Source organism: Columba livia, chromosome 4 (genome assembly GCF_036013475.1).
Source record: "Columba livia isolate bColLiv1 breed racing homer chromosome 4, bColLiv1.pat.W.v2, whole genome shotgun sequence".
Classification (NCBI taxonomy): Eukaryota; Metazoa; Chordata; class Aves; order Columbiformes; family Columbidae; genus Columba; species Columba livia.
In genome coordinates, this window is record NC_088605.1 from 37,359,322 (window position 1) to 37,385,762 (window position 26,441).

The 26,441-nt window shown below is 39.3% G+C and overlaps 1 protein-coding gene across 2 annotated transcripts in view; it reads right to left on the reverse strand.

The window, feature by feature from the left end:
• Window positions 1–482: 482 nt before the first annotated feature.
• The window catches only part of NEIL3 (nei like DNA glycosylase 3), a 48,411-nt gene continuing 22,452 nt past the window's right edge, over window positions 483–26,441 (reverse strand). For both annotated transcript variants that reach the window (XM_021284200.2, XM_065061308.1), the window contains exons 8-10: window positions 24,138–24,540; window positions 22,117–22,291; window positions 483–21,287 (exon numbers count right to left, since the gene is read on the reverse strand). In XM_021284200.2, the coding sequence (XP_021139875.2) occupies window positions 21,111–21,287; window positions 22,117–22,291; window positions 24,138–24,540 (755 nt within the window). In that variant the 3' untranslated portion in view covers window positions 483–21,110. The remainder of the gene's footprint in view (window positions 21,288–22,116; window positions 22,292–24,137; window positions 24,541–26,441) is intronic.

Consider the following 26,441-nt stretch of genomic DNA (forward strand, 5'->3'; position numbering starts at 1 on the left):
CCCTTCTGAGGGGAACAGAGGGCCCTATATGTCGCCCAGACCCATCCCACAGGGAGGTCTGCTGCCTTCCTGGGGCCAGGGTGAGGGACATTAATAGAAGATTTCCGGAGCTAATTCAGCCCTCAGACTACTATCCCCTGTTAGTAGTCCAAGCTGGTAGCGAGGACATCAACAGAAGTACCAAGATAATTAAAAAAGACTTTAAAGCACTGGATCGGTCAGTTCATGGGACGGGAGCACAAGTGATATTTACCTCAGTTCCTGTGCTATCTGGGATGGATGAGGAGCTAAATAAAGAGAGGAGTAGAAAAGCCCATCTCATCAACAGGTGGCTTAAGGACTGGTGTCACCGTCAAAATTTTGGGGTTTTTGACCATGGGGCAAGCTCCGTGGTACCCAGTCTCCTCAAATCAGATGGGTGTTGGGAAACGCTTCAGAGTTCAGGACCCGCGTGCGGAGGAAGAAATGCAGTCGACTCAATATGAGTGATAAGCATACTCCGTTTATTGATCGGATACAGCTCGCTTATATACTGTTATCATTAATTATGCCTACTAGTCATTATATGATTGGAGTGCATAGCAGATTAGCTCAGCCCTACTTGCGATTTCTCTGGTATGCTAGTTCCTTATCCTCCCGAATACACTTCCACAAAGTTGCTTACAACAAGCTGTTCTGTGACCTTCAGTAACCTACAGTCAGCACTTTATCTCACTGTTACTTTCGGTCAGTACTTTTCCACTTGCCTAGTCACCCTCATGCTAACTGAGGCCTACCCGGGCCTACCCATCCTGACTAAAACATTTCTCTTAATACAAGGGGTCGGTATCTCCACCATGCCCTTTCTCCTTAAGCCACTCCCCAATAATTCCCCCTTTTTCTTTTTGCGCGAGCATTGCCTGATTCATGGTGCGTTCAAAAAGCTTTCGAAGGCATGAAAAGGCACAGCTTATGCACATTGCTACTACAATTATTATAATAAGTAACATAAGCATACTTTGCAAAAGCCCTTTTAACCATCCTCCTAACCCAAACCAGTTTGACAGCCCCTCTAGCCCAAAGAAGCCCACATCTTTCTGGATCTTTTGTGTATGATCCATAAGTTGTTTAATCTCCTCGTGGATGGATCTCGACTTATTCTGTAAATCCATAAAAGTATTTTTCTCGTCTTGCTCTTTTGTGATCTATTATCATAGATACATCGGACGTTAAGAGAGTTAATAGTCCCAAAATACACAGTCCTCCAACAGCGTTAGAAGGAATTCCTGGTTAGGCTCTATCTTCACAGATCAAGAATACACCATACAGGAGGTTTTAGGGTCGCTGTCAATGATATCCCTTGCGTTCTTCTGTGAAGCATTACACCGTCGAGTTTCATTTCTGTAGTCACCAAGGGTAGCATTAACATTTTGTAGTTTGTCCATTCATGTTCTTGTATATTGTTCTGACACTTTTCACAAACCGGCTGAATACAAGCATCCATGGGCATAGATGCCAGCAATTCCAGTTCCTGTGGTTCGATGTCTGCTTCCAGGTGGCAATTAATCCAAAGTGCCGTGTTAGTATTATTACAGTTCGTTGCAATGCCTCTGCATCAACCACTATTTGAAACAGTCGTGTGATGCTGCTGTAGTCATCAAGGAAGACACCAACCAAGCATGTGTAGAACGTTTTTTCCAGAGACATCGTAGTTAGGCATATAGGTGGTCAGTCATGTTGGCTAAAGTAATCCACATGTTAGTCTTTGTCTGTGCATGCATCCAAAACACAGCAGCTGCAACAATCATTGTCAGGAAGATAACACAGGTTTCACGTTCCGTGCTGGCAACCATTGCAGCTCCTGATCTGTAAAAACATAAGCATAACCTCTCTCCCAGGTTATCAATTGGTATGGACTTTTCCATTGAACGTTAACTAGTGATTTGACCATAACTAATGCGGGTTCTTTCTGATTTAGCATGGTTTTGGGTCATAGTTACAAAGTGTTTCATCACAGGGCAACCCCAGGCTGCACCACTTAGATACAAGTGACTCACTACACACAACCCCCCTGACAATTCCCCTTTTTGTTTAAAAAACAAAACAAACAAAACGAACAAAACAAAACAAAAACACAGTTCAGAATCAGATACGTGTGTTGGATCTTGACTACGTACTCAAAATCGCAAATCAAATTCAAAGGTTCCTTAAATTTCGCAAATGGTACATATATGACAAAAGGATCATGGCCTTAAATTCATTCCCTGCATTTTCTTGATCAGAGTGACAATTGGTATATCAGTCTGTTAGCATTCTCATCATACTGTCCCACAATAGCCACAGGTTGTTTCATAGACAAATCTGTAAGTCCAATCAAATGCAGTCATCCTGTAAAGTTGTCATAAATTCATCCCTCAAAGTTTCTAACTCCATTTTGGCTGTCATATTTATTGGATATTATTTTCCCTTACCGGATTGAAGTCCTGTTTCAGATTTCTCAGGGTAGTATTTGCTTTATCAAAAACATTGGCTGCTAAGTTCCTTGAAGATTTCTCACTTGCACAAGCAGATCTGCACCATCCAAGCACCTTCCTGTAGGATATGCAACTAAACAGAATTCTCAGAAAACGTTATTTGAGCTTACAATTTACTTAACAAATCCTGACCCAAGAGAGGTATAGGACTTTTAGGCAAATACAAGAATTCACGTATTAAAACTTTGTTCCATATTTGGCATTCCGTTTGTCTCAAAAACGGCCTTTCTTTCGTTGTCTCCCATGTCCTCAAAGACTAGCATGGTGAATTTACTAAGAAGTCTCGTACAATTAATTACCATAGGATAAGTCCATCAACAAATTTTTGGTTTAATTGTCCAGTTTAATTAAAACTACGGGTCTGCTCAGGATGCCTTTAAACTTCACCCTCGGACGGCTCCATTCAGTATTACATCGCTGCAGTGGGGGGAGAGAGAACCCCCCCTTTCACTGCTTTAAAAGCGGGCAGCCACGTTTTTCCAGTTGTTTTTTCTTTCTGTGCAGTGTAGATATAACCAAGGTCACGCAGCTGGCACACTGGCTGGTACGAAGTAGGAGGCTCTGGGAAACTTCTCAGTTACAGTGAGCTGCACACAGGCCTGGGATATTTTGCTCTTTTGTTTTCCCATTTCATTTCAGCCATAATACACTTTATATGCAATTTCAAGTAGCTCAGCAATAGTCACATTCTTTAGCTCCATTTACCTTTTACAATTTAGAGATGTCAAAAAAACCAGTATAAACCAGTATAATAAACATAAATCCATTATTCTATTGTCCTAGATCCAAATCAGTTCACATTCCAGCAACCTTTAAATACAACTTCATAACTTCATACAATACCCCAAGTTCACATCTATCATAGTATTTTAACAATTTAAATGCTCTTCTAACAATATAAGCGATTACTTTAATGTGTAAAGATGCATCCTAAGGGGGAGCAAGGTGGAATTTTAGCAGTGGAACCGGTTCCCATTGTAATTATCTCCCCAAACAAGATTCTTTTGGTACCAAATATGAATATACAAACTAAAATACTGAGCTCAGATACGAAAACCATATACCAAGTTCAAATAAGCAGATGAATCACACTTACACCAATTTAAGACAATATCTCAATTTTTTGCATTGCACCTTGAACCGCTTACTGCTCAGCCAGGTGGAGATACCTCTGGGTCTCCCTGACAAAATGGGTCAGTGCGCGCTGGAGCCCCATTTGGCATCCGCCCCCCCCCCGCAGCAAGCTGGACTGGGCAAGGCCTTTTATTAGTGTCTCATTTGGTGCGCTACAACTGTTATTCTAAAACCATGATTCTTCACTTGATGTGCATACAAAAAGGCCAAATTTAGTGCACCGAGATGAGAGACAGCCTGTCACAGAGTTGCGCAAGTCTGGATATTGGAATAAAGCTAGTACACTAGAAAAAAAAAAAATATAACAGCTACTACACATAAAATCTTAACATCATGTTCATGCAGTAAGGAGCTAAATTACTCATGATCTTTTATACTATCACAAAACGCACCTTTTGAGTCAACCGATTCTCATGATTTAACAGTCTGTGAACTTACTGTACCATATAACAAAGACCTACCAAAATTGCAACATGCTTAAACAGATACCCACAAAGAAAACAGGCTAATAAGGAAAACATTGTGCAGACTTCAGCAAGTTTACTGTGACCTGCGTGTTATCAGTTAACTCTCTCTCAGCTGTCTGAAATGATTTAATGATCTCTTGTAGGGATTTATTTTGTCTTACTCTTCTCACCCTAAAAACAACATTAATTGCAATAAGGTGTTATACTTCAAGATTCTATTCCCCAGACACTTTTCCCAATCATTTAACTTATACAGCAGCCACCATTAATTACAATATTTTACAAGATCTTCTTTCCTCATATTTCCAAGTGCTTCCCTATGTTTTGAAACACCTCCCAATACCGATTTTTTATGAACACGACTGAAAACAGTAATTTCTGACCCCACGGAAAAGCACAGGGCTGCTTGCAGCGTGAGTGGGAAAAGTGGAGATAAAGTTTTACGGTGCACTTATACCACAAAGAAACAGTTCTAACAACAACCAGTAAAACAATTAACTCACATTCCTGACAAGCTGCTTGACTTTCAGAGAGGCAATAAACAGCAGCACATAATATGCACTGTAAAACTCACAAATAACATGTTGATAGCAAACTTTAGCATTCTCTACTGCCAATTCCAAAACTAGTGCTTCCTTAACTTCTAAGTTTTATACCCCGAGTCCCCAGAAGCACCCCCTTTCCCGTCACGATTATCATGACCACATTGCCGACTGTCAGATTCACTTGCTGTTAACTGATCTAATCTGTCACACAGTTCTGTTGTCCAGTTCTATTTTCAGTGACTTCTTCTGTTCTCTCGTGGAAGTTAGAGGGTTAAAATGCAGGAAAAGCAGATTGGCAAAATTGGTAAAAGGAACTGATAGTACACTTGTTTACGACTTTAGCATTCTCAGCTTTCACAGGTTCTTTGAGTAAGTTGTCTGACACCAATCCTCTGGACTTGCTGTTCTCACCAGGGTTAGATGATGGTACAGGAGGCTAACCGTTTGGCATTGTTCCTCCCCCCGCAGCAAGCTGCTGAACCATCGGGGGTGCCGAAAGCACAGCAGGGGATTGCATAGGGAGGGTATCGCAGACACAAACCGGGTGAATTTCACCGCAACTTTCAGGATACTTATCAGGCTGCAACGCTGCAAAAATTCCGGCAGCAGCAGACCGTTCAAGCTTCCATGTAGTTACTAATGATTTAGCTTCTGTATGTCCATTGCTGACTTTGTCCCATAATTTCTGCTCTACACTGTCCCAAAGTTCAAGTTTTGAGTCACTAATGCTCGTAACAGTCTTTTCAGGTTTTAATTGCTTCATTGTAGTATTTATCAGTTTCCAGATGGTTACAAGGCCGAGAATATATCTTTCGCGGTGACTGATTGCCTTCCACAACACAGTTCCCATCTTTTTCCAAGTCTCTATTTGAAAAACTCCTGACAGGTCAGCAGGATACCTATTGCCTCTGCACCAAGTTAATAGTCTTTTAAGGTTCTTCGCTGATAACGCAGATATGCCCGTTTCCATCGGCGGAGCGGAAGGCTCCATTTTGCCGAGTTTCTGTGAAGCTACCGCGGCTAAATTATTTTTCACTTTATGACGCTTAATATTATTAATTACTTCCCTCCACGGTTTCTTCAGTTTCTTAGCTGTTTTATCCTCGTCTATGACCATATCCCACAACACGTCCCCTAATTTCCTCCACTCTCCTTCATCAAACAATAAATCAGGATCCTGAAAACACCCCTTAGTTTTTCCCCGTTGCTACTAGACCAGCTAGCTGTTTAACGCAACTATAATTAACCCCTCGCTTTTCTAAAAAGCTTTGTAAAATATCTAGGGCCACCTCGAAATCCATAACCTCTGTACTCATAATATAAATAAATACCTCTTCTTGAGCTCAAAAAACCTCTTTGCAGCCTTCCAGTGTGCCCGTATACGGCGAACTTCAAACTTCAATCGGTTCAGGCGTCGGAGTCAACACACCGCAGCACAGTGTTCGGTTGCTCTTGCCCGCCGGCCGCTGCCAAACCGGCGCCGTTCCACAACCTAATCCGCAGCACGGGTCCCTGTTCGGGCGCCAGATGTTGGGAAACGCTTCAGAGTTCAGGACCCGCGTGCGGAGGAAGAAATGCAGTCGACTCAATATGAGTGATAAGCATACTCCGTTTATTGATCGGATACAGCTCGCTTATATACTGTTATCATTAATTATGCCTACTAGTCATTATATGATTGGAGTGCATAGCAGATTAGCTCAGCCCTACTTGCGATTTCTCTGGTATGCTAGTTCCTTATCCTCCCGAATACACTTCCACAAAGTTGCTTACAACAAGCTGTTCTGTGACCTTCAGTAACCTACAGTCAGCACTTTATCTCACTGTTACTTTCGGTCAGTACTTTTCCACTTGCCTAGTCACCCTCATGCTAACTGAGGCCTACCCGGGCCTACCCATCCTGACTAAAACATTTCTCTTAATACAAGGGGTCGGTATCTCCACCATGCCCTTTCTCCTTAAGCCACTCCCCAATAGATGGGCTTCATCCTTCTAGGGAGAGCAAGAGGACTATAGCCCATAAGTTGGCAGGGCTGATCAGGAGGGCTTTAAACTAGGTTTGAAGGGGGAAGGGATTGAAACTGAGCTCTCCAAAGATCAGCCTAAGCATGGAAAGCCCGAATTAAGAAGGAAATCAGCAGCCCACTTGAAGTGCATGTACACTAATGCACGCAGTATGGGCAACAAACAAGAGGAGCTGGAAGCCATCGTGCAGCAGGAAAACTATGACATAGTTGCCATCACAGAAACATGGTGGGATGACTCATATGACTGGAGTGCTGCTATGTGTGGCTACAAGCTCTTCAGAAAAGATAGGCAGGGTAGGAGAGGTAGAGGGGTGGCTTTATATGTTAGAGTCACTCGACTCTGTTAAACTTGACAAGTGACAAGGTGTGTCACTTGCACACAAACAAGCAGTGACAAGGTTGAGTGCCTGTGGACCAGAATCAGAGGGAAGTCCAACAAGGCTGACATGCTCGTGGGTGTCTGTTATAGACCGCCCGACCAGGACGATGGAGGAGATGAATTATTCTACAAGCAGCTGGCAGATGTCTCAAAATCGACGGCCCTTGTTCTTGTGGGTGACTTTAACCTGCCGGATATCTGCTGGGAGCTCAATACTGCACAGAAGAGGCAGTCTAGGAAGTTCCTAGAATGTATAGAGGACAATTTCCTTCATCAGCTGGTAAATGAGCCTACCAGGGGCAAGACCCCGCTAGACCTACTGTTTACAAACAGAGAAGGGCTGGTGGGAGATGTAGTGGTTGGAGGCTGCCTGGGGCATAGCGACCATGAAATAATAGAATTTTCAATACTCAGAGGTGCAGGGAGAACCATTAACAAAATCTCTACGCTGAACTTCCGGAGGGCAGATTTTTGCCTATTCAGAAGTCTAGTTCAGAGCATACCCTGGGAAACAATGCTTAAAAACAAGGGGGCCCAGGAGGGTTGGACATGCTTCAAGCAGGTAGTTTTGAGTGCACAGGAACAGGCTATACCAGTGTGCCGAAAGGCTAGCCGGCGGGGAAGACAACCGGCTTGGCTAAACAGAGAGATTCTGAATTAAATCAGAAATAAAAAGAGACTTTACTGACTGTGGAAAAAAGGGCTGGCTATTTATGAAGAATTTATGGAAATAGCCAGATCATGCAGAAAAAAAATCAGGGAAACAAAAGTGCAATTTGAAGTTAATTTGGCCAGTTCTGTCGGGGATAATAAAAAGTCCTTCTTCTAATATGTTAATAACAAAAGGAGGGGCAAGGAAAACCTCCATTCTCTGTTGGACTTTGAGGGAAATATAGTTAACAAAGATGAGGAGAAAGCTGAGGTACTCAATACCTACTTTGCCTCAGTTTTTACCAGTAAGACAGGTGGCCCTCAGGACAATTCATCTCTGGAGGTGGTTGACAGAGATAGGAAGCCAAATAGGCCCCTTGTATTCCAGGAGGAAATAGTTGGTGATTTACTGAGCCATCTGGATCCTCACAAGTCTGTGGGACCAGATGAGATCCATCCTAGGGTGATGAGGGAGCTAGCAGAAGAACTTGCCAAGCCGCTCTCCATCATCTTCCAACAGTCCTGGCTCACTGGGGAGGTCCCTTATGATTGGAAATTGGCCAATGTTACCCCAGTCCACAAAAAGGGCTGCAGAGCTGACCCTGGCAACTACAGGCCTGTCAGCCTGACCTCGGTGCCTGGCAGGGTTATGGAGCAGATCATCCTGAATGGAATCACACAGCACCTTCAGGATGGACAAGGGATCAGACCCAGCCAGCACGGGTTTAGGAGGGGCAGGTCCTGTCTGACCAACCTGATCTCCTTTTATGATCAGGTGACTCACCTGGTGGATGAGGGGAAAGCCGTGGATGTGGTCTATCTGGACTTCAGCAAGGCCTTTGACACTGTCTCCCATAATATACTCTTGCAAAAGCTGGTAGCCCGTGGCTTGGACAAGTGTACTCTACGCTGGGTTAAGAACTGGCTGGAGGGCCGGGCCCAGAGAGTGCTGGTGAATGGGGCTGCATCCAGCTGGCGGCCAGTCACTAGTGGTGTTCCCCAGGGGTCAGCGTTGGGTCCAGTCCTGTTTAACATCTTTATTGACGATTTAGATGAGGGGATTGAGACCATCATCAGCAAATTTGCTGATGACACCAAGTTGGGAGGGAATGTCGACCTGCTGGAAGGCAGGAGGGCTCTGCAGAGGGATCTGGATAGACTGGAAAAATGGGCTGATTCCAATGGGAAGAAGTTCAATAAGGCCAAGTGCCGGGTGCTGCACTTTGGTCACAACAACCCCCTGCAGCGCTCCAGGCTGGGCGCAGAGTGGCTGGAGAGCAGTCAGACAGAAAGGGACCTGGGGGTACTAATTGACAGGAAGCTCAACATGAGCCATCAGTGTGCCCAGGTGGCCAAGAAGGCCAACGGTATCCTGTCCTGTATCAAAAACAGCGTGGTCAGCAGGACAAGGGAAGTGATCCTTCCCCTGTACTCTGCATTGGTGAGGCCACACCTGGAGTATTGTGTTCAGTTCTGGGCCCCTCAGTTCAGGAAAGACATTGAAGTGCTGGAGCAGGTCCAGAGAAGAGCAACACGACTGGTGAAGGGACTTGAACATAAGACCTATGAGGAGAGGTTGAGGGAGCAGGGGTTGTTTAGTCTGGAGAAGAAGAGGCTTAGAGGTGACCTCATCACTCTCTATAACTACCTGAAGGGAAGTTATAGCCAGGTGGGGGTTAGTCTCTCCTCCCAGGCAGTTAGCAATAGGACAAGGGGGCATGGGCTTAGGCTCTGCCAGGGGAAATTTAGGCTGGATATTAGAAAGAAATTCTTTACAGAGAGAGTGGTCAGGCCTTGGAATGGCCTGCCCAGGGAGGTAGTGGACTCACCGTCCCTGGAGGTTTTTAAATTGAGATTGGACATGGCACTTAGTGCCATGATCTAGTAAACGGACTAGAGTTGGACCAAGGGTTGGACTCGATGATCTCTGAGGTCTTTTCCAACCCAGTCGATTCTGTGATTCTGTGATTCTCTGACTCTTCTAACTCCAGGGCCTAATCTAACAGGAGTGCTGACACACTGAAAACTGCTCAGCAGATGGCTAGAGTGAGTTTATGAGTTGTAACCTGCCTGATTATCCTAGAACACGGAGGCCAAAGACTCTTTCCTTCCTTATTCTCCTGTAATAAGTAGCAAGTAATTTATACAAAGTGAAAGAGTTTCAGTAAGAAATCAGAGATGGTAAGAAAGATAGCACATGAAGATCTGCTTCTCTAGGAAGATGGAAGCAAGATTCCACAAGGATATACATCCTGACATATGTCTGTTCCTCAGCCAGTGCTGGTTCGGTTGTACACAGTACCAAGCATCTGGTGAGCATTCCTTGAACACCAGCAAAACTTGAGGAAAACGGGCTAAATTCCTGAGCAGTTCACTAAGAAGAACAGGACATTAAGGACAACTTGCTGGTGAATAAAGAATATAGATTTCTGACATCAAGAATCTTCTATCAGTGAGGTAAGTTCTCATCTATTAAATTTCCATAGTAGTAAGTGTCTGAATCTTTCCTTTTATGCAATCACCATTTCAAGCCTGCCATCCCTTGTGTCTGGAGGACAATACAAATCTTTTCCTTTTACACTAGTGACAAATCTGAATGTTTTTAATGAAGTTCTGGCAATGTTAGCAGCCTATCCTTGGGAGAACAGTTTAACTGATATTGCAACCTGCGTAAATAATTACTGAACAGTAAATCTTGCATCCAAGAACGTTTAGTTTAGCCTTACCAAAAGGGATTACCAGGAGCTGTGTTCAGATGCAATACTTCAGAGTAAGCTCCTGGTAAAGCAGCGTTCCACCCTGAAGATTGTATGTACTGCGCACTGATTTCGGTCGGAGATTGTCATTGCCATGTATGGTAACCATATGGCCAAGCACACGAGATTTATCTATTTGCTGATATTTTACAATTGTAAGAGCTATATTCATTCTTATTGCAGGGAATAAATGGGAGTTCTTTTGTTTTCTTCTGCAATCTGGATAAATATTTTCCTGACTCTTGACTATCTTGAACTCAATCTTGATCTGGGGAGTCTTCAAAAAATTCTAGAAAAATAATCTCTTTTTCAGTTCAAAAAGAAACTAATATTAAAAAAAAAAAAAAAAAAAAAAAGTGCCTGTACTGTTCGTGTGCCAGAGTAAAGAATTAGGGGCAGTTGGCAGGCCCATGAAGAAATTATCATAGAATAAATTATCATTATTACAATATATTTATCACTATGGCAAAAAATAGGTGCAAATGGAAATAAAGGGCATTTGCAGGTCATTCCTGTTGACCTTACTGTCTGCTTCCAATGCAAAAGCTTTATATTATTTTGCAACATCTAGGCAACAATATTTTCAGTGGATATGAACAGTATTCCCTAACTTTGCTGCTTTCAAGAAAACAAGATAATTCTAAATAACTAGATTTTAAATACAGTGTGAGTTTTAGTTGGGTGTACCTTTTATTTTTGAGGTTGAAGCAGTTGTGCTCTTTTAGCATTTCACAGCTAGTATGAATGGTTCTTGACTTGCTCCTCTGAGCAGACTTGCAGCCTGATGGCAGCCGGGGGCTGGGCCTGCAGCACGGCCATAGAAGGGAGAGAAGCTGAGAGCTGCAGATTTTCTTGTCTGCCCAGTGTCATTCTTGTTCCTAGGAAACAATCCCAACCTCAGTTACAAGTTTTTCATCAGTAATGCCTTCAATCAAGCAGCCTAAGCAATCTGTAAATATAGACTGAATATAATCACCTAAGCTATCATTAAAAGATCCATCTCAATCAGCAGAGCCTGCAAGCTGATTGTCACCTGAAACCTTGCAATTAACACAATGACTGGTATTTTTGACAAAATAGCTGAGTGTGGCCTGATTAATAGTGCTATCTCAGGAATGGCCTTTTCCAGTATTTATTACCATCAAAGCTGTCAGTCCTGCATACTGTGTTATTTTGAAGAGACTTCACAGGAGATAAATGGATATATTAAAGATAGGCTTTTTATGGCTTCTGGAGACTTAAGTAACAAAGTTCAAGTGCTTGAATTTTTTCATGTGCTTCATGTATTGATATAACAATAAATAAATAATAAAGTTAGTCTATCTTGTGCAATGAATCAGTGGCTTTAAACTGAATTTGAAATTGATTTATTCTAGCTAACACCCAAACCTAGGTTGCATAGAACAGTGAGGGGACAAAAAAAGTTGTTTGAATTGCAGCTGATTGTTATTAGGGCCTGAGTTCAGTACTGCAGTACCTAACTCATTACATTCAAACTAGCATCACATAGTGAGCTGGGATTTGCTAAATAAAGTTTTAGGTTAGTTTTCAAACCATGTTGTTGGGTTTTTGTTTGTTTTTCCTCCTTTTGTGCACGCTACATTTCCAGGGTTTTATTTCCTCCCTGCCTAAATTTCACCTTCTGTTTTGTCCCATAACTACTTTCCTCCTATTTTAACCCATAACCACATAATTCCTGTTCTAGTTGATTGAAGCAAGTTATAATTATCAAAATATAGACAGATGAAACTTTAGTTACTGTAGTATCTGTGTACCTGATTAGTTTTCTAGCAAGAGTATGGAATTGATTTTCTACATATGTTTCATTCTGCATTGCTATGTACAAACAAGCAAAGCCAGGCTGTGGAATGATACTTGGAACAGTTCCACCTTGCTTTGATCACCTGATCTTTGTCACTATTGGTCTCTGTGGGAATCCAAGAACTTCAGGTAGCCAACACCAGGATGACATGTTTATAGGTTGGTGCAACAGTAATTGCGTTTTTTGCATTGTTGAAATTTGCTGTTTGATATTGGAATACATTCTTAAATAAATGTGGTTATGTTATACATTGTTTTAATGTGCTTTTCTTGTGTTATTTTTTTTTTTTGCTGCTGACTTATTACTTGCTGTTTATATTTATTTTAGACTATGGAAATGATGTTAGACAAAAGTCAAATTTGAGCATTTTCTTATTTAAGTTCAAAGTGGGTGGTAAAGCAGCGGAGACAACTCGCAACATCAATAAGGCATTTGGCCCAGGAACTGCTAACGAACATACAGTGCAGTGGTGGCTCAAGACGTTTTGCGAAGGAGATGAGAGCCTGGAAGATGAGGAACATAGTGGCTGTCCACCGGAAGTTGATAACAACCAATTGAGTGCAATCATCGAAGCTGATCCTCTTACAACTACATGAGAAGTTGCCAAAGAACTCGACGTCGACCATTCTATGGTCATTCGGTATTTGAAGCAAATTGGAAAGGTGAAGAAGCTCAATATGTGGGTGCCTCAAGAGCTGACCGAAAATCAAAAACATCATCGTTTTGAAGTGTCATCTTCTGCTATGCAAACACAGTGAACCATTTCTCAATTGGATTGTGACATGCAATGAAAAGTGGATTGTATATGACAGCCAGCAATGACCAGCTCAGTGGTTGGACCAAGAACTTCCAAAGCACTTCCCAGAGCCAAACTTGCACCAAAAAAAGGTCAGTCACTGGTAGTGGGCTGCCAGTCTGATCCACTGCAGCATTCTGAATCCTGGCAAAACCATTCCTTCTGAGAAGTATGCTCAGCAAATCAGTGAGGTGCACCAAAAACTGCAATGCCTGCAGCCGGCATTAGTCAACAGAAAGTGCCCAATTCATCACAACAATGCCCAACCATAGGTCACACAACCAACGCTTCAAAAGTTGAATGAATTGGGCTAAGAAGTTTTGCTTCAACCACCATATTCACCTGACCATATTCACCACCATATTTGAGAAAAAACTTCTTCTCAGTAAGGGTGACAGAGCACTGGAACAGGCTGCCCAGGGAGGTTGTGGAGTCTCCTTCTCTGGAGACATTCAAAACCCGCCTGGACATGTTCCTGTGTGACCTCACCTAGGTGTTCCTGCTCCAGCAGGAGGATTGGACTAGATGATCTTTTGAGGTCCCTTCCAATCCCAAACATACTGTGATACTGTGACCTCTCGCCAGCTGACTACTACTTCTTCAAGCGTCTCAACTTTTTGTAGGGAAAATGCTTCTACAACCAGCAGGGTGCAGAAAATGCTTTCCAAGACTTTGATGAATCCTGAAGCATGGATTTTTACACTACAGGAGTAGACAAACTTATTTCTCATTGGCAAAAATGTGCTGATTGTTAATGGTTCCTATTTTGATTGATAAAGATGTGTTTGAGCCTAGTTATAATGATTGAAAATTCATGGTCCAAAGCTGCAATTACTTTTGCACCAACTTAATAATACATTTCCACAGAAAAAGTAAAACCTTTTTCTGGTGTGATTGTATACTTTTTTGACTTCTAATTCCTTTTCAATGGTTGCAAATCTCTAACAAAGTTTTTAAGGTAATTTTCTGAAGCCCTCTGTCTTTATTGTGATCTTCCTGTATTTTGTTGCTGCTACTCTTAGCATCTCAGATTGGATTAACCTACTTACAGTGATCCTAAGTAATTTATGGAAAAAAAAAAAGTCATCATTTTTTGAATTAGAGAAGTCAATTTTATTAAAACAAAACGTTGAGAAGTTGTGCTACTGCAATTGTAAATATTTTGTTCTGGTCCACTTGCAGTCAGTTCATGTTTTTAAGAAAAGCATTTGCTAAAAGGCTGCTTTTTTATGGAGGCAGTTATTTTGTATTTAGTGAAGCTGAACTAAAGTGTAATGTGAAACATTGCATATGTTTCTAGGTGAAGATGTGTAGTATTGCAATTCTAGGTAAGGACCGAACTTTAGAAAGGAGCTGAGAAGTGGCAAATACAGTGCAAATAACACGAGCTATCAGAGAAAGCAAAGGATAAACTATATATTCTGTGTATATGATAAGGTAAAGAAAACCAATAACGATAAGTGCATTATTCTAATTTCTTCTGTGCACAAATGGATTTTAAGCTTGCTTGTGCATTCTGGTATTGAGTGCATTTTTTACTTTCATACTGTTCCATCTCCAAAGCCCAGTATTTGCTTAAATGTTCTCAGTTACAATTAAAGCAAATTACACTGTTACCTTCAAAAACTCTTCCTGTGGTAATACCATCCTTAAGAAGTGCAACCCACCATCTTTGCCCTCAGAGTGGAACTTTTGCCAAACGTTTGTTTTTTTTTCACTTCCACAGGCTTTGCAGTACTGCTATGCATTTAAATCTTATTTTGTAAACTTGCTCTTCAAATGTAGTTTGAATTTGAAACGAAAATTAGAATTTAAGCTTCTATTTATATTTTGTGACTTCAGTGTTTTTCTAAAGAGATTTTGAAACACTTATTTGTATGTTTAAGATAATTTCTTCATTAATGTGCATTTGCTATGCATAAATACAAATTAGTGGAATACAAATGAGTTCTTATCCAAAGATGTGATGCTCAAGCTGCTGTGGTGAGGCCCACTTTGAGTACTGTATTTTTGGAGCTGGCTGGAATCAACTTAGAGCACAGACCTGTCAGCAAAATCTAAGCATGGGCTAGTTTTTAATATAGTGAAATGTGCAGTTGGATTTACTCATAATCTGAGATTAAGGCCTGTTTAATCTGAGCATAAGGCATTTGGATTGCACTTAATTTGTTTAGCTGATCTGCAATATGGATAGCACTAATACAGGTTGGCGTAAAAGACCACATAGACATGTGGTATTTGAAGGAAGGACTTAGGTTTCAGCTCCATCTGTAGCCAAACCAGTCAAATGGGCCTTCTTTGGCCAAAACAGTGGAAATTTTTCTTCACTTTCCCCCTCACTGTTTGCAAATACAGAGTTTCATACCATTTTTAAGGTGGGCTCTGCTGCTCGTCAGTGCCTTCTGAGAGGTCTTTCTTTACCAACTCTCTGTTAAGGTCTCAGCTGAAATCTTAGTATTAAAAGATTACTAGTGTTATGATCTTTTCACAGTACAATCATAGCACATAACTAATAGCTAGAAGACAGTCATGCTGTTGATTTTATAATAAAAATCATGAAGAGTACAAACTCTGCAGGGACCTGCACTTTGTGTAGGAATGGCAATTCAGTAAATTAAATAACTAAAGTGCTGACTATGTTTACACAATACTGTGTACACTCAGGTCTACTCAGTGGTAAGTGTGCTTGTTGCATTTTTAATAAGCCTTTATCTGGAAAGTAGTTTTATCATTGGGTTCTCTCCTTAGATTGGATTTTATTTTGTTGTTCCACTAAAATAAATTATGGCACTTTTCTAAATGGATTTTGAATGTATGTTTTGAATATTCAAGTAAAAACTGGACATAATAAAAAACCTTTGAGACATTAGAGGAATGAAGACAGACACACAGCATATTAAGTTAACCAGATACTGAACTCTGGCTGCCATCAGCAAATGTCAATACAAGTGTAGTTGACAGCAAGTTTAATTGCACAGTGCAGAAAGGTACAAGAAAGACATTGAAAAGAGTTTTAAATCTTCTAGAGATTCTGCTCAGAGAGAAAGAAGGCCTACAGTTGCCATGAAGTCCATGATAGACTTTGCAATACCTTTTGATTCTGTGTGAAAGATATGTAGCCACTAATAATGAGCACTCATACAGACATTAAGGAAAAGGTGGCATCTTCCACTTCCTTGAAACTACCCTTCCCTCACCAAGCTAAAACATTCTTATTTATGTTTTCCATTGCAGAAAAACAAGTGAGAGTTACCACCACTTTACACAGGAAGGTGGATGCAGAAATGTGCATAATTGTAAAGGTCTGTTGTCACAGCTGTGATGTAGTCATGTCTCAAAATCTGAGTGCATATTTTTCAGTGTAAATTTATTGCTCCCTCAGTGAAGACCATTGCTTCAGCCCTCAATCTGTTTGCTGAATTTGTATTGCCATCAAATGTTAGATGTGCATGTATGCATTAAGAAAAATGCACATCTGTCTTTAACAAATAGCTGGTTATAAAAGTATTTTAAGGGTATAAAGGCATGAAATCTGTTGATTCTAACCAGAATGTCACAAATTGGAAAATGAATGTTACTTTTAAAGTGAAAGATATAATCTGTCTAAACTTACTTAAACTGAAATAGTAACTAAAGTGCTACCATAAAGAAGCAGCTGGTTATGGCATTAGCATTTTCTAGGTTTAAAATTTTTACTTCACAACTTCTGTGACCTTGATTTGATCCTCTAAGCACATTTTTCTATGTAGCATCTCAGCCAAGTTCACAGCACTTTATGAGGTTAACTTTGTGGTATATGAAACCAGAAAAAGTATTTTCTGCACAAGGTTAAAGGCAGGTTTCTGTTACAAGTCATGCCATCACATTGTAATGTTAATACCTAAAAAAGCCCTCTAAAAACGTAAGAGCACTTCAAAGTCAGGTTTACCAGAAGGCTGTGTTTTACTACTGAGCTGCCATCACCGCCTGGTTCAGAGCGTTCAGCAAAGGCGCTATGTGAGCCTGTTGGTCCGAACAGCCTCCTGTAGGCACTGGCCATACAGCCCGTTTCTCTTACCTGGGTATAGGTACAGGTTGAAACCACAACTCTACGTCAGAACCCAAAGGCCTTTAAAAAGGGCTATGTTTTTTAAAAGCTATCTACATTGGCTTTCATGAGGAATACAAATGACAAAAAATGTTCAGGACAGGCAGTTCTCTCTTTTAACTTAGGCTTTGTTTTTCCTTTTAGCCTTTGCAGTTGATGGTATACAACAAGAGCCATTAAAATGTGTAAGCCAGATACAAATCTGAAATAAGCGTGTTGCATCCCTTGCACTTTAATAGATGAACCAGTGTGAAAAAAATTGTAAACTATTTGGTCAAAAGCTGAAAAATCAGGACTTCTATCTTGAGCAAACACGAGAGTGTATTACTGTCTACTGTTTTGCACCCTTGGTTGCAGATTCTTTTTGAAAAGCTGACAGGGGGATCTATTCCAAGATAAGTTTTCTTGCCAGCTTTTTACCAAAACCTTTTATAACCATCTGTCAATCAGCCACAGCTTGTTAAACATGTTACATAGTTATATCGCCCCTAAGAGAAAGAGAAAAAATGTGTAAACAAACAAAAAACAAAAACAGGGAAACAAAACAAAACCAAAACATGTTCAAAAAACCAAACTCACCAAACAACGGCATTTGCAAAAGCAGTAAGTTATGCAGAACGAGCTGGCAAATTAGAATTCACTGTCTCTTGCTTAGTCTCTTCCTTCATTGGAGTGCAAACATGTCAGATTCCTCCATGTTCCAGGTCACTGTGATGAGCTCAGTGTCCTTGCCCTTCATTATTTCCATTTCTGCCTTTTCTCACCTTGTGATACCACAGCCAGGATACAGCTTAAGCAAATTTAGTCTGATAGAAATATACCACCCCATCAAAATAGATGCCCAAGTGAACACTCCAAATGTTTTTTGAAGTTTGTAGCTTAAATAGGCAGTATTTATAGGGGAGACATGAGATTAGAATTAAATAATTTATAATATGCAATGTATATCATAACAGCCTTAACAATATAAAAAAGCCGTTAAGTTCCCCTTGATAGTAGTGTACCCTACTTTCTTGAGGTTTATGGAAGAGGTACTAGTCCACAAATTGTTTAATTTGAGCCTTAGGCAGTAAGCTACTTTCTAAATGTAAAGTTTTGTTTATGAAATAAACATTTCTCCATAAATATTTATTCTCTAAACAACACTTTCATGTTGCACTTCTTTAGTAGCCATATCTTGCCCTGTGGCTCCTGCCTTATTTCCTAATTAAACTTCTTAAATTTATTTTTATACATTTCAGAATTCCTCTCATTTTTTTACATTTTACCTGCTAGATGACATCTCTTGTCTGAACTTATTTGAGAAAAATATTCTTTTCCTGAACTAGCTGTTTGTCCAAAACAGTGATATCAGTCAGTGATGAAATCATTCTGAAACATACTTAGAGAGACTTAGATGCTTAGAATTCTTAACCTGTTGTTGCAACTTCATGCACATTCAGAGACTTCATAAAATCTCTAATTTGCAATCTCACTGGTAAGTAGTGAAGTACAGCTGCTCAACCTACTTACCTGTAGCCAGATCTGGTTACTTCAACTGGCTAGCCTATGCTAGCCTATTATATTATGTTTGCGGTGATAAATACAAGTTATTGCATGCTAACATTTGTAGTTAGGCTGAAAGGAGCAGAAACAAGGTGATACAGAAAGTCACTTTTTAAAAATAGAATACAACTTTTATTCAAGATGAAACTTCCACTACTGTAATAGTACAATTTTTAATGTAGGTTATTTTTCATGCTTTTATATTATTCAAAGTTTGGAAGAAATTACTTGTTAAATAGATGAACCAATGATAAGGACAAAATATTTTACTCAACACTTTTCATTAGTTTAGTTTAAGGAGGACATATTTCAATAGAGAATTCAGTTTTTGCATCTTTAGAGACTTTGTATATCACTGCTCCACTGCCAAAGTTAACTTTCCATATCACATATGCACTATTTTTTAGAAAGACAAAACAAGTTCTAGAAATATAAGAACAGAAGGAAAGTGATTACAGTAGCTAATAAAAGCAAGTAATCCTTTAAAACTTGTGCATGTTATATGTAAACAGATACTTCTTGTCTGGATGTTAAGATAAAAAAAATACATAACAGCCCAATTGTTCTATTTGAAGTGTCAAAGTTTGAAAAAGTCATTTAACTTCCTGCTTCAGTGAGATCTTAACATTTGTTGAAGGCAAGTGATAAAAATGCTTGCATTTCTTTTAGATTTTTCATGTTTAGCTGAACTACTGAAGATTTATCCCTGTGTAAGACATCCAAAAGCATGTACAATTTGAAAATGATCAGGCACTTTATCACAGTAATCAATTGTACGAATACAAGTAAGGCACTGTTTAGACAGCAACTTTAAAGATTTAGATGTATAAGCATAAACTAGCAATGAAATATCATTGCAACAAGCATCATATAAAAAGATGGCAATGGAAAGCCAGTGTTCACCACGTGAAGTAGCTTGTTTTGTTCTCAGGTGGAGTTCTGTACCCAACTTTAAATAACAGCCTTCATGAAAGATACGTATTATTTGGAATGAATCTATTGACCAACATAAGGATTACAGTTTCTACAATCTGATTAGAAAAGATTTTCTTCACATAAGGAAAGTTTTAAGAGATTTGAAAGATATCAAAGGCTGCTGAAAAGAGGCAGAAAAAAGCCTCTGAATTTGTGTTGGTTAGGACAAGAATTAATAGGTTTCACTTGTACCACAGCATGGAAGATTTAAATTGGGCTGAAGTTCCACAACTTTGTCAAGAAAATGAAATAGTTCTCCCCCCTCAGCAAAAACAAACAAACAAATAAACAACAACAAAACTCCACCCAACAACAAAAAAACCACACAAAAATACACACACACACAAACAACAAACAAATCCCCCCACCAAACCCCAACACAACAGATAGCTCTCAAATGTCACAATTAATTTTGAAGTATTTACAGAGACTAAGACCATTTAGAAGAAGCTTTTAAACCAATTTAGTCTAACACATTTTTCATGGGAAACAACACTACTTCCCATTACTTTCATTAAAAACTGATTGTCATTCAATAATTTATGAAATTACGGCCGTATCTTAATTACTTTTATCTTCCTTGTTATCTATAGTACATGCTCCAAAAACCTGAAGAACTCTGTTGCTGCATTACTTCACATTTGAGAGCTTACCATATTCTATTTACTTTTGCCCTTGCTTCATCAAATAGTGGTAAGACAAGCAAATGTAAACTGAGTTTTAACCACTTAAGAGGTATGATTGTATTATGCATTTCACATAGATTGGAGAAAAAATTCAGGAGCAACTAGCATAAAATGTTAAGGCCTGGATTAAAAACATATAATTAAGAAAACTGCAAAGTCATAGAATTCATTTAAGACAATTTTTGTCTCTATTTTCTAAATCTAGCAAGGTCACACATTCAACTATGGTAACACTGAAAGAGTACAGTCCATTGCTGTTTCATGTTAAGCTCTGAGGAAGTAAAGCATGAAGTGGCATTAAAAAGAGTGTATTGTCTTTTTATTCACTTTTATTAAACACGTTTACATTCATTAAAAAGTCTACCAATTTAAAATTTTAATGAAGTTCTTTATAAATCTCACATATGCTTGAAAGTATGCAGTGCTGTCAAACTGCAGTGACATTTACATAAAAAAAGAAAACAGTTCAATTTTTTTTCAGAAATATAACAGTGTATCACAATATATTGCAAGCTAGACGTTTATTTCAAAATAGTATGCAGCATACAAGCAGTCTTAAATTTTTGTAAGGCTATGTAAAATTACTCTTTCCAAATCTGCAGTTCTTTACATTGTTGGAGCCATTTTAGTAATCAACCAGTCAACAAAGAAAAAGACAAAAACAAACCAGAAATTACTAGGAAAGTTGTATGCACTTAAGAAGGAGCAGATAACTAGAACATCAACATCAAGGAATAACCTGCATACCTGGCCCATTTGCTGCCCATTGGAAAAAGCCACACTGTTTTTCCTTCCCAAGAGGGCACACAAAAAACTTCTTTCCATTATTTGGACCAATCTTCAACACAGTCTTCATAATACATCGCTTGCCATGGTTACAAAATGGAAAATTCAAGTCAGCCCACTGCCAAAAGAAACAGGTTTCAGGCACAGTTTTAGCATAGGAGATGGCTATGAGTTCCTTATTTTAAAACTGACAACAGAAACAGATCTACAGGGGAGGCCCTAGAAGAAACTCTTACTAGCAGTTAGGAGACTTGTAGTTCTTTTACAATCACCAATTTTAGATTTTTCTTTAATGGCAACTACACACACTATAACTAGTGTAACTTTTTTTATAACATTGATGTTAACAAATAGTTTTCTTCAAATTAAGGCATTATAGTTATTACTGTCTTGAGTTCATCTATTAACTACCTGGTGGTAGGTGACTGAGGCAAACTCTTCTCAGTTACATATACTCATGGCAAGGAGCAATGGCCACCGCTGCAGCTGGGAAGGTCAGGTTAGGTACTAGTGCAGCACTGGGAGCAGCTGCCTGGCCAGATAACAGAATCTTCATCCTTGGAGGCTTTCAAGATTTTGGCTAGACAAAAACATGGCTGATGTCTAGATCTAGAATTTGCCATAGTCCTTCTTCAAACAAAAGGCTGAACTAAACTTGTACAAGTCCCTTCAAACCAACATTTCTGCTATGCATCTGTTTTACTTCACATGGAAGCAGATTAAGAACATTTGCACAAGCAGGTGCCTTCTCAGCAGTAAAAGAAGTAACTAAAACTGTAAGTTTATAACTACTATTATGTTCTTAGCTTCAATTCAGTGTACAGAAGTACTTAATATTACCACAAACTTTATATGAGTTATATCTGTCCACAATTGCAGATTCTGGGGCATGGAGGCTGCAGGAACAAGCACTTAGTAGAAAACAGTCCCTGAAGTCTAAGACGTACTTGAAAGTAGTTACACCGAGTTTCTCCAGGTAGGGGACAGGCATAAAACTGCCTGCCCTTGTTCTCTCCATCCTTTTTCACAACTCTGAGGCTGCACAGACGGCTGTGCTCACTGCAGCGAGGATGGCCAGTGCTTGACGCATTAATATCATCTGTCACGTGAGCTTGAGGTTTGCTGCAATGACAGGTTACAAAATGACTCCTGCGTAATGTTAAAGGGTTTATCAACATCACAGCCAAAGAACCCTCTCCCACCATTACAACAGTTCACTGAGTGAACTTTTACACACAATGACAGCCAGGTAACTTCTCTATAGCACGCTATTGCACTTTTAAAGCTGAATGATTGCTAATTGTGAATAGACAAGACTCTGTGTTTCTTGTGCAAGTATTCTACCACTTTTCCCATGTTTTAATTTATTTCAAGGTACTAAAATTGATCTGCAAAACAAATATTACCACCATTATCATACTGCCCACTCCAAATTCGAGCATACTCTAAAAGAGTATTCTCCTGTCAGTGGGAAAAAGCCAAGTAATTACTCCAGGTTGAAGGTTATTTGTATGCTTCACAGAAATTCTCCCACCCTTTTTAACTAAAAACTTACAGTAATACTCCAAATTATATTCAGACAAGAAATAATCCAGCTGAGAGGGTAGGATAGTGTTTTCTGAAAGGGATGAAGTTTATTTCTTCTTCATGATTGAGAGAGAGATTACTAGAATACAATACACAAGGCTTTATTTAAAAACATTAACATGAAAAATATTAATGCTCTGAAATGTATCTTTCTAATATATTTATAGAGCAGAAAAGCAGTGAGGAAACCATAGTGAAAAATGAAAATATAAATTAATTAATTATTGTTAAGTTCTCAGCTTAGGAATTTTACATTCTCTTTTATGCCTGGAAGACTGCAGTCCTGCAGACATCATCAGTTTTTTTCCAACAACTCATTAAAACAAAAAAAAAAATGTGTTGTTTTTTGTTACAAAGTTTCCTGGGTTTTTTTTGTTTGCTTGTTCGTGTGTGCGTGTGTTGTCGGTCTTTTTTTGAAGAGGGGGATTGTAATGTTTAAGTTGATGACTTGCTGTAACTACCTGTTACCATTTTAGTCTCATTTCTTCTTTGCACTCCTCTGTATTCTCAATTATCCTGCCTACATCCTCAGTTCTCTGTAGTCCTCTACAGGAAGAAGAATATTCATACAGCCTAACCTAGCTAGACATTGAGATTCTGTTTCAAAACTGGTGCTTCAACAATGCAAAAAATAATTTTGGTATTTTGGAAAACACATTAATAAACATTTGGTAGCATATCACTAATATCTTTCACGTTCATCTTGCATAGTTTACCACTGTAAATTGCATCTAACCTTGCAATACCATTTACTGTTGTGTATGTCTGCACAACTTTTCCATTACAACCCTAATAGGTTCCTCCATTTCTCTTAACTAGGCAGTGGATGCATCTGAATAGGGCTGTGTAAATAAAAGTTCAGGATGGGTAGAGCACTGAAGTAGTTACATACAGGACAGGGAGGAAAGTTTAGAGAAAATAGTGATGCAAGGTTCATCAAGGTACCTGTGCAGAGCTTTGTATCAGGGAAGAATGTTGAAAACTGCTAGCTGAAAAATAGCTTTAATTGGTACATATTCATTGAGCTACTTCCCTTTTGTCATCTTTCACAATGACTTCAAGATCTCTCTGAGCAGACAGTAACTACAGTGCTAAGATGAGATGACTGTCCTATTCCACAGGAATAGCTGAACTATGAACTGCTGTTTAGCTAACAGCCGTACTGGCCAGATGCCAAAATTCAGGACTTTTCCAATAAGTCTGGGTCATTCAGTGCTTTTGAAATCCAAGTCTAATTTAGTTACCCAAGAGTAGGCTACCTCTGACAGAAATCCAAAGACAACAGCATCTGAACCCAACAGCACAGTATTCCATTAATCTTCAGGGATAAAATTGGTTTATGGGATTATAAAAAGACTTGTTTACAATTTAGGATACATACCTGATTGCTATATTATACTGGTGATCTGAAGGCATATGATCAGTTTTCTGCTTCTTCTGTATGTGTTTGAAAGAGAGAGGTTGCTGTGAGGAAGACAAAGTCACTGCAGTTCTGTGTGTTGAGCAATCCTTGTCTGTGCTTCCCCCTGACTTGTAGACATTGTTTTGGATTTGTTTACAATTGTTTTGTGGAGCAACACACTGAGAGTGTCTATCAGATATTTGGGTATCACTTCTCGAAACAGCTTTGTTACCAAGATCTGTTAGGACAAGAGTTGTAGTTCCAAATGCAGCTTTGCAATTGATCTTTATTTCTGTGCTTGGTTTTCTGAAATCATTACAAGGGTACTTCATTAAGCTTATGTTAAAGTCTGCAGAATCTTCAGCATTCTTCATCTTTGGAACTAAGGAAAAATAAGTTATTGGTTATAATGCATCCATGTAGACTGATACATCATATTTATTATCTATATTTGTAAGTCATCATACAGTGAGTGAAAAAGTACATTTACCATACCATCTTGAAAGACCTCAAAACCTGTCACAGACTAGATATAGTACCAAATTTCTTGCAATAAAAAAGCTCATGCACTTTCGGAATCACGTACAACCTGTGTTTCAAGATAATATTACTATTGTTTGAATAGGACCAGATGGGAATAGTATGCTGTAAATGAAAGCTACTGGAGAATTAACCATACAAAATTGGATTTGCCCCAAATACAGGTTTGCTTTTTTTTTTCCAAATAACCTTTTTATAACCCCAGCACTGGGAGATCACAGGGTATGGTACCTCCAGCAGCACTACATTATCCATTTTAAAAGCATTGTTTTACTATTGACACAAAAAGGAATATTCTTTTGTTGGGTTTTCTAGTGCTTTCAGGGCTCCTGTCTTTTCCAAACATTGTGTGCATCCAAACTTATCAATTCCTTACTGCAAGCGGCTTTAGAAGCAAGCAGTTCAGACATTTCCTTTGTATTTATTTTCTGACATGAGCAACAGTACGTTTCTTCACAGAAATAGAGGCCTGCCTAGTGGGCAACAATAATTCCAACAGACTGGCCATAATTTATTAATGCCAGTTTAATAAATAAGGAGTCTGTAGTTAAACTTTCCTGAGAAAAGGGTGAAAAGATGACTTTATAGGCTGCCTACATGAAGTCTTTGCTAAGTAGCTGTGAAGCCATAGTATTCAAGAACAGAGTTCTTTCTCTTCTGCCATCTCCAGCAAGTGTCTCCATCCTACACCTTCGCTCCATACAAGCAGGAGGGAATTAAACAGAAATAAAATGGGTAGGTAAGGCATTCACAAGGGCACTCTCTCCAGAGACATTCTCATTCAGAAACAAAATAGGGCTCCCTACAGCTTACTCTGAACAACACTTGTTTGCAGGCTCCTTCCGTTTTGCCGCTGCTGCACAGTGAAACATGGCAGTGCCAGCGTGTTCAGAAAGAACAGGAGCTTGGCCTTAGCAAGGGAGCAAGGAAATTGAGATGTAATGTTAAATAGTTAACTCTGTCTACAGACTGAATTATTTCGGCTGAATGGCCAGCAGCTGACTTTACGTACCAAGTATTTGGTCCTCAAAAATTCAAATGTTTCTGTCAACAGTAGTTAATTTTAGAAACACTAGAAAAAATGAATAAGAAAGCAAGGAATCTTAAAGTCTAAAAAGAGAGAGGTAAGCAAAATCATGTTAAAAAATAACTTTGAATATCACTCTTAGGATACAAAAATACATCTTTTTTTTTTTTAAAAAAAAGGTTTTCTGTAGCATTATTCCACCAACTCTAACACATCTTCAGATTCCAGGTCTGTTTTCAGCAATAGCATACAGCTAAACAAGTGAAACTTAGAAATACAGGAGAAGGAACAGAATTTTGTTACCGAGCTTAAAATAAAGCATTTGTCTATATGCTGTTATATATTTTAAGGCCAAGCTGATGGTGTAAATTCCAGGATGTTAGTTGGTAAATCTGACTCTTAAAACTTTCATGTTTCTGGCAAGATTTGCCTCTTCTGGCACCAAGTGTCACGTAAGGCACAAAGACATTTTTATTAATTTGTGGCCTGAAGAAATGGATTTTAGCTAGTGTAAGACGAGTTTCACACACATCATTCATAAAAGGACTAACTAGAACAAAGAAATACTTTAAAAAAAGCACTGGAATTTATTTTATCAGAACTGAGATCAGTACCAAAAAGTCACGTCTTCACAGCCTGGGAGTTCAGGGGCACTTTTGAAAGTATGGCTCAAAGTATCATCAAAAGCTACAGGAATGTGATCTTTAATTCTGATT